General features: G+C 40.0%; 1 protein-coding gene across 2 annotated transcripts in view; it reads right to left on the reverse strand.

The window, feature by feature from the left end:
* Positions 1 to 1412: 1412 nt before the first annotated feature.
* ciita (class II, major histocompatibility complex, transactivator) overlaps positions 1413 to 16893 on the reverse strand; it is a 20210-nt gene continuing 4729 nt past the window's right edge. The window contains exons 2-22 of one of the 2 annotated variants that reach the window (XM_034894952.1): positions 12434 to 12496; positions 11693 to 11734; positions 11467 to 11523; positions 10910 to 11014; positions 10244 to 10309; positions 9919 to 9960; positions 8885 to 9088; positions 7588 to 7638; positions 7238 to 7351; positions 7080 to 7139; positions 6746 to 6963; positions 5187 to 6556; positions 3877 to 4413; positions 3438 to 3617; positions 3215 to 3280; positions 3056 to 3136; positions 2869 to 2952; positions 2708 to 2791; positions 2501 to 2584; positions 2045 to 2128; positions 1413 to 1926 (exon numbers count right to left, since the gene is read on the reverse strand). In XM_034894952.1, the coding sequence (XP_034750843.1) occupies positions 1851 to 1926; positions 2045 to 2128; positions 2501 to 2584; positions 2708 to 2791; positions 2869 to 2952; positions 3056 to 3136; positions 3215 to 3280; positions 3438 to 3617; positions 3877 to 4413; positions 5187 to 6556; positions 6746 to 6963; positions 7080 to 7139; positions 7238 to 7351; positions 7588 to 7638; positions 8885 to 9088; positions 9919 to 9960; positions 10244 to 10309; positions 10910 to 11014; positions 11467 to 11523; positions 11693 to 11734; positions 12434 to 12496 (3668 nt within the window). In that variant the 3' untranslated portion in view covers positions 1413 to 1850. Of the gene's footprint in view, positions 1927 to 2044; positions 2129 to 2500; positions 2585 to 2707; positions 2792 to 2868; positions 2953 to 3055; positions 3137 to 3214; positions 3287 to 3437; positions 3618 to 3876; positions 4414 to 5186; positions 6557 to 6745; positions 6964 to 7079; positions 7140 to 7237; positions 7352 to 7587; positions 7639 to 8884; positions 9089 to 9918; positions 9961 to 10243; positions 10310 to 10909; positions 11015 to 11466; positions 11524 to 11692; positions 11735 to 12433; positions 12497 to 16893 lie in introns of both variants that reach the window. The other variant, XM_034894954.1, reaches the window with a different exon arrangement.

A 16893-nucleotide genomic window follows, 5' to 3' on the forward strand; every position in this document is an offset into this window, starting at 1 on the left:
TATACATATATATATATATGTATATGTACATATATATATATATATATATATGTACATGGAGATGTATATATGATGCATAGGCTTTCAGCCGTCCTGACGTCAATATGGCGTTCATTCCACCATTTAGGAGGCAGGACAGCAAACAGTCAGGATTTTGTTGAGTGACTAGTTGTCCTTCACTGTGAGGGGGCAGCAAGCAGGTTGACTGATGCAGAGCGATGTAAGTGGGTCGGGGTATAGGGTTTGACCATGTCCTGGAAGTATGCTGGGGCTGATCCGTTCGTGGGCCTATTTAAAATCTGCATAGTATGCCAGGAATATAATGTGTGTGATTGACAATTGACATTACCTGACGTGTTCATGTGATGTGAAAGCCTCCTGCTGTTTATGACTGGGGAAAGAGTTAAAAAGTTCATCTGTAATACCAGTGATATTTGAAATTGTTGTGACGCAGCCATAAAGTATACCAAGATTTAAACCAAGAGTGTGTGTGAATTCCTTCATGTAGTTGTACATTAATGTACTTAATGAACTATAAGTAATGTACACGGATTAATAGTATCTCACTTATCTAAATCAACAATATTCTCTGTTTATGGAGATTTAATTATGGCGTTGACCATTTACACAGTAATTGCTGCTCATATTCTTCCTTCTCAGATCAATTATATAGCCACAATATTGAAACAAAATCAACTAGATTCGAAGGTTTTCACATCTATGACATAACATGACACAATGCAAAACTTCTGAAAAGACTAAATTACAATTTTTGGTTCACTACATACATTTGAACTGATGGACAAATCTTAGTAGCGGACGGTGGTTCGAAGGTCTGGTAAAAAGAAGAACATTGTCAAGTCAGGGCATCAGACTGTACGATGCCCTGACTTTTAATCTCAAAACTCAAACACTGGATCCTTCATTTCCCATAATGCTACTCGACAGCCTCCCTGTCTGGTAGATGTCTATGCCTTCCCTACTCCACACCGCCACAAGGTTTCTTCTTAGAACTGCAGTCTCCAACCCCTTAAAGGGTAATATAAATCACAAGAAACATCAGAGGCCACCTTAAGGAACATCACAAGCAATAACCAAGTATTCATGTTGTTAGTAAAGTTCAGTCCCCCCCCTACACACACACTTATTTTTCCATGATATCGCAGTAGGGGAAAGTCTGCCTATGACTAACATTTGGTGGAAATAAATAGCTTAATGCAAATAAAGTAATGTGATCAACTATGCAGAGTTTCAGACACAATAACACTCAGGGTCTGTTTGCATCTAAATAGAGAAGTGAAACCTGTTAGGAAAGAAGAGAAAAGGAGTTGCTAAAAACTGATGAACTCGGTGAACATTTAAGAACACAAATGACAAATGAAACATTTTATTTCTTAAAGGACCAGGTGATCGTTAGGCACTGTATAATTTACAGTCATAGAAAGAGAGAAAACAAAAACACTATTCATTAAGAAACAACGCACATGAAATACAACAAATCTATAAAATTACATAAAGACAAGTAACATAGTGCAAATGTGCTTCTTAAATTTGTACCAAGCATTAACACAAACACATACAGTATACATATGCAGTACTATGTAAGGCTGAAGGATGAAGTCTTACTTTGTGTCACTGAGTAGAATATTTTAAAGAATCTGGTTTATTGAACTGTTGAAAAAAGCAGCAATTTTTTATTATTATTTTCAGTTAAAGTTCCATCTCTCTCTCTCTTTCTCTCGCTCTCTCTCTCTCTCTCTCTCTAGAAAATGGATTGTGTAGTGTAAACATGTGTGCCTGAGATGCATGGTAAAAAGTGCATAGCCTTGTGGTGGAGGTTTCAAATCGTTCTACTGCAGAAGGATCCGGTTGTCCTGCTGCTGAAGTCTCTCAAACACTCCGTATGGAATACACTGGTTCCACATCCTGGGATAGGATGTGATGTAAAGAGATATTATTATGTTGAATGGAAATTAGAAAACAATACTTTAGTTTTTGGTTGTCTTTGTGAAGCAACAATGATCCCAAACACAGGTCTTCTTACCTCAAGGTTTTCATTTTTGTACATTTTTTCAGACTGGCTCCCAGGCTCTGCGCTCCAACAGCTGTAAGCTTGTTGTACTTCACACTGTCAAAGAGAAAACAGCTTACACTTTAAATGTATCTTCAATGTGAACTACTGTGTCTACTGAAAGTGACAAATTCATGATCAAACACATCATTGTATTAACACATACTGACCTACAAACCAACAGATCAGCTGATTGACATTTACCCGTATCTAATCCTGTCACTGGTTCCTCCTTTGATGTATGTGTATGTGTGTGTGTGTGTGTGTGTATGTGTGTATTTGTTTCAACAAGTCTGTTCAAGGTTTGATGAAAATTACAATCAGTCCAAAACACGGATATCCCAGTAGATTTTCTCAAATAAACAAAGAGGTATACATACATACAGAAATTATGAATGTCTAAGGAAAATGTGACATGTATGGTCTTACTCCAGGTTAGTGAGCGAAGCCATGTGTGGCAGGACAGCTGCTATACTCTCCGCCCCTTCATCACAAATCATGTTACTGTAGAGGCTGAAAAAAAAAAGTGAGGAAAGAGGGAAGTGAAATTATGTGGGTCTCTACAGTATTTGCCACTGTAGGTGTTGTTGAGTAGTTATATGTCTTACTCTGTGTTTGTGTGTGTGTATTATATACCTTAAACAGTGCAGTTTGGACAGGCCCCTCAACGTGGTTGCCAGTTTTGTCACCCCCTGGTCTCCTATACAATTCTGTGACAGACTAGAAATCAAAAGGATGGGGTAAACACTTAGTCCAAACCACACTGCACACAACATGAGAAAGGAATATGTTCTTACTTGAGTATCTCCAGGGAACCAAGTGAGAATAAAGCCTCAGCCAATTTCTCTGCCCCTTTGTCTCCTATCTTACTGTTCTCTAGACTGAAGGAGGAGAGAGAGATTGTGAGACGCTAGAAACAAACACGTAAAGACAGAGGGATACCTGCATTGAGAGAGAACTAGAAGTAAAGGTGTGTATATTTACTCTAAGTGCTGTAGGTTATGTAGACCCGGCAGGATCTCCCACAGCTTGGGAAGAGCCAGGGGACCTTTCTCTGGACCAAGTCTACAGAGAAAGATAATGTTGTCATCGGCATTGTCATTGTCATCGTGAATAAAAATATCAAATGTCTGAGCTACTTACTCAAATTCCAGCTTGTGTAGCTCTTTGACAGCTGGTACTCCCTCGGCCAGGATGGAATCTGATTGGCTGGAACTACAAGTAACCACAACATCAGTATCCCGACTCATAGGTTGTTTTACAAACTAAGATGTTGGGTACTTACTCAGGTAACTAAGTGTGTGAGTGTGTGTTTGGTGTGTGTGTGTGTGTGTGTGTGTGTGTGTGTGTGTGTGTGGTGTTTTACCTGTCCGACAGCTTCTTGTGCGTATGTATGTTCACCAGCTTTGCCAAGTTCTCTATGTGACACACCTGTGTGGCCTTCAGAGGGTGGATCTTGAATTTGGACACCGTCCCTTGTAGGAGCCCTTCTTCGCCACTCTGCTCTAACTGCTCCCATAAGGTGATGACATCTGCAATGCATGCCCTAGAAGACACCCAATGGTGGACATTGGTATCAATAGAATATCATCAGAGAGTAATGAAGGAATAAATTGTCAAAAAATGCAAAGCTCTGTTTGAATGATATTAGAATTATAATGTAGTTAGTTATGTGCTACTATACTATTTGACAGACCTGCCCTTATTAGGGTTGCTAAGCTAAGATTGTACAATTGATTGTTGTTTGGGGAACAACCCCAATCGATACCAAGCAGCTTTTTGAGCTGTGAAATTGTAACATTTACCTGTATGTGTTGATGTTGTTGAGCCCCACTAGGGATTTGAGTCCCGAAATTTGTATCCCAGAATCCTCCAGATCCAAACAGAACCGTCTACCTTTAGTTCCACCCCTTTCAAGAACGTTCTGCACAGCGAACACGTCTGATGGCTTGAGTGGAACTCCATGAAATGTCAGGACTTCTGGGAGATTTGCTGCCAGGTGAGCGACTAATCGCGTGCTGCCACTGTTTCTGCTGGCATCACCATGTGTGGAACTCACCTCATAAACATAGTGACATGCCTCCAGGACCTGGGCAGGGTTCAGGTCACCATGGGAAAGACCCTCAAGGTGTTTAGTTACTAAAGCCTGCTTGGCAGCCACTATATCTCTAAAGGCTGTCTCTGTGTATGACTGAAGCCACTGCAGCTCTGTCCTGTTATGGAAGAGAAGCCCAACGGCAAATCGCTGAGTAAGCTCGAGCTCTTCCCTTTGTGGTCGCCGACGTCCCTTCTGGCCTGACTGGAAAGGTAAGGCCTGGAGGAAAGCCCGGTCTGTTACAGTCCTGGGGAAACAGAAAGTGACAAAGAGTCAGGGAAATACAGAGAGAGTGGGGGAACTGAAAGTAAAAGAGAAAAAAGGCCAGGAGTGGAAAGGGATATGCACTTTCATTTTCAATCAAGTAGATGGAAGAAGAAGAAGATACTATGCCAGACTAAAAGCTTAAACCTTTATTGTGTAATTTCGTGAGTTAATTCTTGAGAAAAACACCTTTGTTCTTTCACAAATATGTGCTCATTCATGTGTAATTGCTTCCACCAACTAATCAAGTATTCTTGCATGCATAGAATCTGCCATTCAGAATCAATCAGAATACATACAAGCAAGTTGCTTGAATGGCGGTAGCCATGTTGCGCGTCCGTCTTTAAAATACATTAGCCAAAGAGGGACCTACCTCCACCTTTCACGCTTTCACACTCAGTGGCACCGTAACGAATGCTAAGGGGAGATTACTCGCAACTGCCAGCAAATTTGAAAGGCTGCTGAAGATGGAGGATCACGCCTATTCTCCAGGATGTGTAACGGAGTCGCCAAGAAGCGAAAAAAAGAATTAAATCGACAATTTAACAAGAAGAGCGACAAGACCCAAGTTTTATATTGGAGTGACTAGAACAGCTGCGCGTAAACGATGAAAATACTAAGAGCTAATATTGGGTTTGGTTGTTAAAAAGCATATACAATTTCACTGCAAGATGGGAGAAATTCATACACAATGCAGCTTTAACACAGTCAAGTCAAAGAAGGCAGTTTTATTCTGATAAACCAAGAAACCTTTACCTTGACAAAGACAAATGGAGCCCTGCCAGGTAACTCTGAAGAAAAGGGTTGGCCCAAAACAGGATGTTGTCATCACTGGCATCAGCGTTTTCAGTGTCCGTCCTCCCCTTGTTTCCCCTCTTTCCTCCATCCTCTCGTGTTCCCATTTCTTCTCTGTCTACTCTTCCTCCTTCCTCTCTCTCTCTACTAGAGACAACCTGCCTCGTCCTCAGATGGTAAGAGCAGAAGAGCCCTGTCCTGTGGCCGAATGCCTTAAGTTTGGCAGATATAGTCCGTCCTGTGGGGAGGATGGAGGAGTTTGCTTTGACCCCATCCCAGGCCAAAGAACTCAGCCGGGACAGCAACTCTCTGTCCTCTGTTCTATCTACTTCCCCGACAACACTCTGCATCCCCTCTCCATCACTGTCATCTTCCTCTTTCTCCTGTTTTTTTGACCCCCTCGCTCTTCGGCTGCGAGAGCAAGTGCGAACCTGTGCTCTAGACTTCTTCGGAGTGTTTTTAGTACCCCTCGTAACTTGAGAACTACTTGAGATTTGTGTCTGGGTTTTTTCTACTGATTGTACAGCTATTTTGGTTTGAGCATCAGCCTGCGAGTGTTTGCTCCTGCTCTCTTTTTCCATTTTCAGACGAAGCACTTGATGGCAGAGCCCGGTCAAAGTTCTTGGTAGGACCTCTAAACCTTTGCATTGTTCTAAAACCAAGCAGACCAACCGACACAGTCCAGGGTTCCAGCAGAGGCGATGTAGATAGCTGCAGTTTTTTAAGCAGTCCAAAGCAGATGCTCTGAGACCAGGGTCAGTGAAGTACCTAGACAAATATATCTCTATGTCTGTGGGGGTGAAGCCACAAACCTCCAAAAGGCTGTCTGTCCTCCGGAGAAGCTGGCTGGCAGTGCCTCTTGGTCGAGTGGAGAGCAGAAGGGTGCAACCTGGAAGGAGGACCCTCTGAAGGATGGCAGAGTATAACTGTCTTACTGTGTATGTCTGGGCTTTACTGTCTTTCTGCAATGAAGATGTCAAGTCTTTTTCCAGAGTCTGGAGAAGAATTTCATAGTCCCTCAACTCGCCAAACCCATCAAAAATAATGAGCACACGCTTAGGGTCTGCAAGGATTTGAGCGTACACTGCTTCGGGGTTCATGCAGGTAGTGGCAAAGGAGGAAAGGTTTAATAGGAGGGTCTGAAGGCTACTGTTCGACTCCGTTAAAGAGAGTGCTTTGCCATCTAAAGAGAAGACAAAATCAAACTGTGGGATGCAGTCTCTGGACCAGTCGAGACACAGTTTGCTGATCAGGGTGGTTTTTCCAAGGCCAGCATTGCCAAGTAGCATTATGTAGCGTCTGGGTTTGTCGCCATTGGAGCCTTCGAAAATCTGAGTGGAAAAAGACCAACATATGGTTGCAGCAAGAAATTGTTGATTTCAAACAATGTTTTTGTTTCCCTCGTCATATAAATAAATCAAAATACTCATGCATCATATTATTGGATTTGGCTGTGTTCAAAAAGCATAAGATAGTAACCGTTTATATATGTTTAAATCAAACTTAAGGGGAACTCTTACATGACTCGGCCCCAACAAGCTTTTTTGACGATCTGTATCTCCCATGATGACCAGCTCCTTGTCCAAATCTTTGTTTGTGTTTTTTCCAGAGCGAAGAATCTCTCTCCGGCTCAGTTGCACATCCACATAATGAGAATCCAGGCCAAGGTCTGACTCCATATCCTGGCAGGTTTGACTCATGTGTGCTTTGGCTTCCTGAATGTAGTCCTTTACAACCGCTGGAAAAAATAAACCCAACTTAGTTCCAACCTTGCTACTTCACTAAACATAATTTTTACTTTCACATTTTATTTTACACCAAAGCAGAGGGCAATAAAAGCATGTGCTAACTTACATGGAATATCAAGGACAGTGGGAGACGGAGGAAGACGGGATTCCTTACATATAGACATTTCTGAAATGCAACACGTTGAGATATTTGTAACATGGCAATAACATTGCTAGGTGATTTACACACAAGGAGAAAGAAATCAGATGGATAATGGTACTCACCATTGCTGGGGGAGAGGGGTGAGGCACAAAGGTGAGACATGGCTTTACTTGCGGTGTCTGACAGAGATCCTGGCGGGGATGAACTCATTTGGAATGGCGCTACTGCACCGCCCACTACAAACACAAGAGAAGAACAATTAAGAGCCTCCATTCACAAATACAACAGTTAGCAGAGAGTGTTTTCCAGGTTGTTGCTTAAAAGGCAGTGCTAAAACTGTAAGCTGAAGCTACAAACCACATACCACTAAATAAGATCTTTGCATTCATGCACATGAAATAGAGACTGGCAGATACACACACAAGCATGCACGCACACACGCACATCCCAGTTGAAATAATTATTTACTCACTCGGGGAGAGGGGTGGCACTTGGCGTTGGAAGGTTGGCGAGGCAGCAGGAACTATATTAGAAATAGGGGTAAGAGTAAGTTCTGTGGATACAGTATGTGCAATAAACAGACATGCATGAGGGGGAAAGGCAAGGTAACATGTTTCATACACAAAGGGCTTACATGCAGTAAACAGAATAAATGAAATATTAAAAGAGGAATTTAACATAATGAAATTCAAATTAAATAGACAGAAACAAATTGGAAAAGAACATTTGAAAATAAAAACACAGGCATAGATAGGGAGTTCAGGATATGGAATTAGATTTACAACAAATGTAAAATCCTCTGGGAATTTTATTATATTATATATCAAATCTGTCAGATTGGTGTGCATGTTTGTCAGTGTCCTTTTTTAATACAAGCACAAGCAGTCGCCAAATTTTGAATTTTTCCACTCCTTCTGGGGGAAAGCCTTGGGGCTTCAAACCAAAGATAACCAATGAATGAGCCCTGGATACGTTCTGTGGCCTGGGATGGGGTCAAAGCAAACTCCTCCATCCTCCCTACAAAGTAGTTTCAGTCTATCGCATTACATAGTTAATCAATCCAAACGCAGAATAATTATCACTAAGCAAAAAGGTTGTCATATAAAAGGATCTAGACAAATATAGGCTATAACCACAACGTTCTTCTTCCAGGATTGCTCCGGTGACGCCAGAAATTCCGCCGGATGCACCTCTTTTCTTTGCCTTCCTTTTTCTTTGTGTTGGCATTCTAAACTCAAGTTGATTTCAGAGGACTATGGTTAACTTCTCCTCAGATGTCTGCAGGGTAAATCCAGACAGCTAGCTAGATTCGGTCCAATCTGAGTTGTCTCTCACACGACTAAAACAACTTTAGAACGTAAACACGTTCCACCAAAACAAGTTCCTTCCCCTGGGCTATTTTGCAGCGGCATCGTAGCTCTGTATGGAGCTTAGCGCCGCCCATGCCGATTGGGACTGGTTTAAAGAAATGCCAATTAACCACTGCACGTTTTTTTCCCATCATCTGGACTAGCCAGACCCTCCAATGGTGCGCTGTGGAGGAAGGTCTGGCAAAGCAAGACAAAGTCGAATATGAAACGTTGCTAGCGGACAACTTGTTTCATTCAAACTGAATATTTGGTATAGGTCCGTGGTTGGTAATTACAGCTCTATTTAGGCTACATGTCTTAAAAGAAGTTGATGATCCAGTTTTTCCGGCAAATAAAACGGCTTTGGTTTTTCCTCTACACAATCAACATTGTATAAATATATGTGAATGCTTAACTCACCTAATATGAACGTAGGTGTAGCAGGTGTGTTGGGGAGTGGAAGTCCAATAACTGGAGGAGAGAGCCTCAGTGTCTGAACCACCTGATACGCTGGAGAGTCTGGGATGGTGATAAACTGAATGGAGGGATGGATATGAAGGATTGGTTGAGTGGGGGAGAGGCCCACGGACTCTCCTGAACTCCTCTGTGATCCTTTGTCTGTGCCTGCGAAGGAAGCAGAGACAACATCCTTATTTTTTCCTGCCACAGGATGTTAACCTTGAGCATATCAAAAACAAGGGTTGACAAGAAAACAAATTGATAGTTTATCTACCAAGTTAATAACAAGAATTTAGAACAGATTAAAGATGTGTGTCACGACTGAGACTTTTATTTTAGCAGACTTGAGAGACTTAAAAACAAAAGCTCAACGGTAGAAAACTAATTGCACTGGGCTTAACAGCAAGTAACCATCAACATCTCATCTGGAGTGACAAGAGTTTTCATGACACTGAGAACAAAATCTGAAATTCAAAAAGCACCAAACGGATCTGCAGGAAGTCTGGTGAGGTGAGAGTTCTTCTTTTGGTTCATCAGTGTGACCTCTTAACTGACTTCAAAAATAAACTTCCTGTTCCTTGACGTGCATTTCATTGCCATGAATGAACCATGTCATGCATAGCCACCCAACATCCCTTTAACCCATGAGTCTAATGATCATGGTTTTTCTGTGAAATGTCATTTCTATATTTAATGTGTCTCATATGTGTAGTGCTTGGGTGTTTTGGTCAGTTTAAAACATTTTCTTTAACGTTACAGCTGCATGCAACCTATTACATTCACCATTTTACCGTGCAGTGTTGGCAGACTGGCAGCAGCTGATGTTTAGCATGTCATTGATTGATATATCTGCAGCAATACTGATCAAACTTCTCTCATTCCTTTAATGACATGATATGAGGCAGGCTAATTTTTCCTTTTTCCTCTTTAAATGTTAAAAAAATGTGTTCCTCTACAAATTGCATCATTTTAGAGCAGTAACATAAGAAACCTACCTTGAGTGACAGTCTGCTCAGCCACTTTGGTTTTTGATCGTCCTGTAAGAGTTGAAAAAATCTGCACTGTATCATCTCTTAGCAATAACGTAACTTTGAAGAAATGATATGAGTGAAACCCAATAGCTGCCTTAAACAGTCACCAAACACCTGGAGACTTCCAAAACAAATCAGCATGGTTTTCAGAATGATTAAACATTAGCAACATGTGGGCTAGTGGGCGGACATGACACTGTGCAGGTTAACTATTTCAGAGTCCCACATAAGGAGCCAGGTCATAAATAGTTAACAGACAGTAACCACACAGCCAGTCAAGGAAGGTCACCTGCTGTTCTTGGCCTTTTTGACCTAGATGTTTTTTTCGCATCGGTGCACCGTTGTGGTCGGAGAGCTGGAGAGGAGAAATATAGAAGACGTAAACATGGCATTAGTTCAGGCTTGCAGAATGTTGTTAGTCTGGCTATCACCAGACCAAGCCAAGCTCAATTGATCAGACATTGAGCATTGGTCTGGGGAGTCTGATCGGTATTTTTTCTGTACAAGAGGCGTGACCAACGGGCATAGTTCAAATGACTCTGTAAACAGTTGGAAAGTCCTTCAACCAATCAGACTAACGATCCGGGTGATGTAGCAGTGACATCAATGGGTTTGCTGCGCTTCTGTGGCCGTCTGTGGCCGCTCTGTTGAATGTAAACAAAAAGCCGCTTGATCGCTTCTCTATCGTCATCGTGTTAAACCCGCCAATAGCGCGCCAGGTAGACAAGCCAGTTTGTCATTGGTTCCCGCAGAATTGTGCAGGTTTGCAGACCGAGCTGCAGGGCGAAATCAAATCGTCGGCAGACTGGGTGGGGTTTGCACAGTCTAGAATGTTGTGGCTGTAATCTTAAAATTAAGTTTTATATGACAAAGGAGTGATCGAGACAGTGTCACACAACTGAGCAGATGCTGAGCTGCAGTATAGGTTGTAGTTAGCAGCTGGTTATCTACTTACCTCTGGGTCTTTTTCTCCTGTTAAGTGTTTTCCCTGTTATTTCATTCTTCTTTTCCTGCTGCTGGCTGTCAGGGCACAGCAGCTCTGTTGGCATGGGAAGATCAGCTAAAGTGCATGAAAAAGGAAGTAAAAGAGTCAGTGAAGCAGTTAACTGACGCAGTAACCAGAAATTGTTGTGATTGCTATGCATTTAGGGCAGAGAATCCGGTTTCACCAAACATCTTAGTGGTACACAGGGTAAAACCTAGGGCAACTGTAACTTGAAAAAATCACCAATGAGATTATTTCTCAACCCTTGGTTGTTCTTTTTTGGCATTGGCTTTACATCCATGCTGTTTGGGGCCTTACAGACACCACAACATATTTCCAAATGATCTCATCAGATGTATACTTTTCCTTTCTAGAAACATTTTATGTTTTGTATGTTATATGGAGTATGCATGAACTGAAATATAACACATTGTAAAAACTAACTATACATTTCTGTTTGTTTTAAAGCTTCTGTATTGCCTCTTATGTGTCAGCAGCTGCAAAAAAGCAAAAGAAGATCTCCTTACTGCAGGTGCTGATTTCCTCACAATTCAACAATGGACTGTCAAAGAGCACATCTGTGTCTAGGTGAGGAAAAGTGTACAGGGGATTAGACAACACATAACCTTTGCATTCATACTTGAATATGTGTGTTTATGTGTTAGTCTTTTGATCCATTAATAAGTGTGTTATTATAACATACTGCTCACTGTAATTAATGAATATGTGTGCAGACGTTTTGTTGTAACTTACCCACAGAAAAGTAATCTTCATTCAAGTATTCAGATAAATCATCTAAAACACAAATAATGAGCATTATAAGATAAAACTTTTGCAACCGTTTGTTTCAAACATGTCAATTTCACAATTCAACGGGTTCTGCATGTCTGCTTCTTGGGTTGCTTAGTCTCAATCATTATTACGTATTTTGAGATGTACTGGACTACAATGTTTTTATGTCAAAAGTCCCAGCTTTTTGTCATTGTATATCAAGACAATATACTGGAATAGTTTATTTTTTTCTTTTGTGGACCCTTTTCTTATGGTGGAACCAGGTCCGAATGGAGTATGGAGTGATTTCTGGGCTCCATTGCTACCCTGAACCTCAGTCAGATTAAACAGTTCGGATCAGTGGAGTAATATTAAGGCCAAAGTTGGCGGTGAGTGATCAGAGGAATTTACTTTACTTGATCTGTTATGTTGAACATGCCCATTAGTTCACTGATTTGATTATTCCGTCAATTAACATCTCTAGTGCTTTATGTGATGCAACAGTAGGTTGGCGGTAGTGATGCAATGAATTATGTTAAATGTACTATATTACCTTTAATGCTTTAGCAGTACATTTTGCAATATACATTTTGGTTTATTCAGTAGGCTATTCAGATTAACACAGTCTGCTTCATAGTTTGGATGAAATGGAGTTTAAGCAGTTTTCCAATGTACAACCCCATACATTACCCAAAAGGTAATTCAAACTTAAACAATTCTAACCTGGTAGAACTCCAAAGTCAGGACAGATAAATGGGTCCTGATCCACGTGCTGCATCTTGGCACCTGATATCACACACACACACACACACACACACACACACACACACACACACACACACACACACACACACACACACACACACACACACACACACACATCAAAGGAGGAAACAGTGAAATTATTACAAACAAGTCTTATATACTACTGGTTACTGATGCATGAGGATTATAAGCATCAGGCTGTGTTGAAGTGGCCTGAGTCCTGTATTGAACTGAATGAGTGCCACAGGCATCATCGGATAAAGGTTTTTGCATGACCTGGCATGTGCCATTGCAGCCACAACTGTTCTTTTGTGTTATCAAGCTTTGCACATCTTGCCATGTAAAATTTCAGAATTTCCTAATTTCTCTAAGTTAAAAGAAATGTAAACACAATGCTGCTGTTAAGCTCCTCTTAAACATACATGAAGAAAGAGAAGTGAATCATGAGCCAATTGTAGGCCTCTAAATCACAAACTAGTTGCTTTATGTACTGACTGTGGCATGCAGCAAATGAAACAGCTACCATTAAAACAATGTGTTTGGATTACTGAAAGACTTCCTGCATATTTTTGCTCTCAGTATAAAACCACAGTACTCCCACAACAGTGTACCGCCTGCCACTACACAAAGACATAAAAGACACTTAACATTTAAACACTGTTTGTTGCTGGGGGGGGGGTCCAATGATTTACACTAAACTGCTTTGGGTGTGTAACATGTTCACACACCCAAAGGACCGATGGTGTGTTCCATGTGAGGGAAGGACATCGGAGTGTGTGTATGTCTTTTACCTTCTGGGGGAGAAGTAGTTCAAGAAAGAACTGGGCTCCGCTCCCATAATTTACTCTTAAGATTTCTTGAGGGAATTATGATTCATGTGTAGAATGTGCACACCAACAAGTGTACAGAGTGTGTGTATGTCTTTTAGATTAGATGAGATTAGATTATACTTTATTCATCCCACAGCGGGGACATTTTCTTGTTACAGCAGCATTTTCTTCAATAAAAGCAAAACAAATAAACAAACAAGTATACACACAAGAAAAACAGGCAAACAACAGACAATGAGCAGAAGGAAGATTGAAAGTAAAGTGGCATCAAATAAAGGTATTCTAAAGTGCGGTTGCCATAGTACAAGAAACAATATTACGGTGTAAGGGACGTTAACATTAAATTCAATATGCAATTAAAGTAATAAAGCAAAAGTAGGTACCCATAACATGAATCATATTTACCTGTGACCATAAATAACATGGAAAATATGGAAAAAGTTAGTACTTGTCTTGTTTTATCACCTGGATGAAAATGATACTCTTTCCCATTCATGTCCTATGGCGGTCATTTTTGACCGTAAACAAAAAAAGTGTAACCAATCACTCAAAATTCAAAGAAAATAGTCACACTGAATTACAATGTGTTCAAATGCCTTTTGTGAAGAGTAATTTAAAGTCTTGAGGCAGTCTGATGATAAATGCCATGTTTATGGTACAGGGAACGTTTAAATTGGTCATTTTTTACTGAAATCGTGTTAGAAGTAGAGCCAACTGATAAAGCTGATTTTAAGGCCGATACCGATACGAATTATTGGTTATTTAAAAATCTGATGTTCCAACATATTGGCTAACATACAGAAACGCGTAACAAAACATAAACAGATTTCCCTAAAATTTGTTATTTTTAGTTATTTATGAGTTCTTACTAAAATATTAGGATAATAATTTCTTTTATTATCATAACATAATAAAGTGACATCAAAATGTATTACTATTCTGATAAATAAAATGTATAAAAATACAAACTTAAAGTTCTTTATATAAAAACACAAAAACAAACAAAAAATAATCAGTATTGCCTACAGGGCCAATGCAGAGCGCCCTCTGGTGGACAAACCATGATATCCTATAATTTATTTGTCATAAATGCTTTGGTTGGGCTCTAGTTAGAAAGGTTTTTCTCGGATTTGGAGAGAAGATTGGTCCAATGAAGATAATAGAAAAAAATGAATAACAAAGTGACATGACAGAACAGGTTTTACAGCTGCAGCAGACTGAAAAGATGCTTCTCCCTTGTGGATTCTCATTTTACAGTCCCAGACATCAGTTTCAAAAATATATTCCCTAAAAGTTGTGGGTGGTTCCTTGGATGAAAAGGACCCTCACGGCTAAGGTGTAATTTACTAGCAGGAACTGTAACATCCTTTGTTTGATCGCAATCATCAATTTTTCTCTCGCTCATTTCCTGTCATCTCTTTAATGGTACCATTCTGTCCTTCAAAATACACAATACAGTGTGCAACTTTTTATTGTGGTTGGTAAACGTAGGCGGCCCTGGCTAGCAACAGAGTGATCAGTCTGTCCGCTTCATCTTGGACAGAACATCTATTGTTAAAAGAATTTCACTGCCTTTTTTATTTTTTACTCTTTTTTTTATTTTTTACTCTTTTCAACCCTTTTTAATCCAATTTAACTCTTGTGTTATCTTCCCGTCAAAGTTGAAAATCAACACTTTGGTTGAGGCTTTTTTTTTATCAATGCTTTTAACTTTTTCTCATGTTTTTTGTCCCATTTTTCCACTTTTTTGACGCTTTTGTCAAATTTTTTGTCTTTTTTTCCCGTTTTCAACACTACGTAACACTTACTTATTAACTTTAGTTTTATAGTCATTTTTGGAATTTAGGGTCAATAAACCTAATTTATAGGAAATTATACCTAATGTTTGAGTTAGAAAAGCAGAAACTAGGAATTATTTAGACTAAAATTAAAGGAACGTATGTTGATGGATAATCACAGACTGTAATATGTTAAATTTTACTCTACTTTTACACTATTTTGAAACCACTTCATTTTTTTCAAATGCTATAAAATTGAATAAGACACCCCAAAATGAATGAAAGTAGAGATTTGTACTTGCCAAAGAGCGTTGTGTGAAATCAATCATGTTATTTTTGGTAATTACAATTAGAAAAATAATTAAAAAACAAATAAAAGAACTTTGATATAGAAAAATGGGTCAATTTGACCTGAGGATGAGGGTTATGAGAGTTAACTCAGGCTTATACTAAGGCTAAGCTAACATGTGAACAGAGCTATAGTGACAAAACATGAGGGTGGCATTACGACTCAGTGGTGAGCACATTTGAATGTGTCCTGTGGTTGTCTACGGTGACATGACTTTGATCATTTTTAGGTGGAGACTCCTCAGACACACTCTTATTGATTGTATGTGTGTTGTATATCAAACTGTAAAGAATCAGCTTGGAAACTGGAACAGGAAGTGAGACTAAATCTTTGATGGAGCGAAATAGCTGTTGATAACACATTCATTTGTGTAAAACAAAACACTGCATTTTTGGGTGACCCAATTTAGCTGGGTTGTTGTCAATCTTGAGACAATTTAACCTCTAGGGGAAACGGCCCATTTTTGAGGTGTTCCGGTGTGCAAATTCTTTTACTTTCTTTTATATTCTCACTAGAATGTTGAAGGCATGACCTGCCCTATCTGCCTCGATATAGCTAGAATTCTTCAGGGTTTTACAGGGTGGGAATCGCAGGGTATCTCACAATACGATACAACACACAACATACGGCTCACCATACCGATAATATCACGATATAGCATCTCTGCGATATTTAACATATTGCTAGTTCGAGGCTATTTTGTTGTAAACAGTGCCGTGGATATGGAATGCTAAGCATGACAGGTTGGCGTGTAGCCACACCCTAAATCACATATCTCCTTTATTTTTAATTGTTTTAACACATTCATCATTTAAAACAATCCTCATCGTGCTGTATCAAATAAGACTTGAAGAAGAGAAGAGACACACACACACTTACCAACATAACTCATCATAACTCTGACTGACAGCCAAAACACAGAACAGCTGCATCAACTGTGGACTTTCAACCCTGTGTGAGATCAATAAAACTTGTGTGTGTCCCACTTCATCAAACTTTCCTGTTACACTGGAAATATCTGCTGCACTACTGTATACTTTAGATTAGGATAAAGATAATACACCAAATGCTCATAGGCGTAGACAGCTATGAGGTCACCAGTAATTATTTCCTGGGAAAAAAAACAGTCTCTCTGCTTCTGAACGATGTAAAAACACCTGAAAATGGCAGCTATCGACAGCTACCTGTGCGGACGAGACTCCAGGCCACACCGGCTACCTAAGCACGTGATCAGAAGCAAAAGCATTCATTATGCAGAATGGCTCTCTTCAAGGTGTTATGTTACGGTCTACTATCTGAGCTATCAGGGCGTCCAAAGTGATATGTTTTTATAGAATATTCTTTGATCAGTAACAAATACATGTTAAAAACATTTTGATGTTGTGGTTCTTCAATGTGGAGCCAATTGTAGATACTTTGTATACTACTGGGTAGATTAGTATAGTACTGAATCATACAATA

Source organism: Etheostoma cragini, chromosome 15 (genome assembly GCF_013103735.1).
Source record: "Etheostoma cragini isolate CJK2018 chromosome 15, CSU_Ecrag_1.0, whole genome shotgun sequence".
Lineage (NCBI taxonomy): Eukaryota > Metazoa > Chordata > Actinopteri > Perciformes > Percidae > Etheostoma > Etheostoma cragini.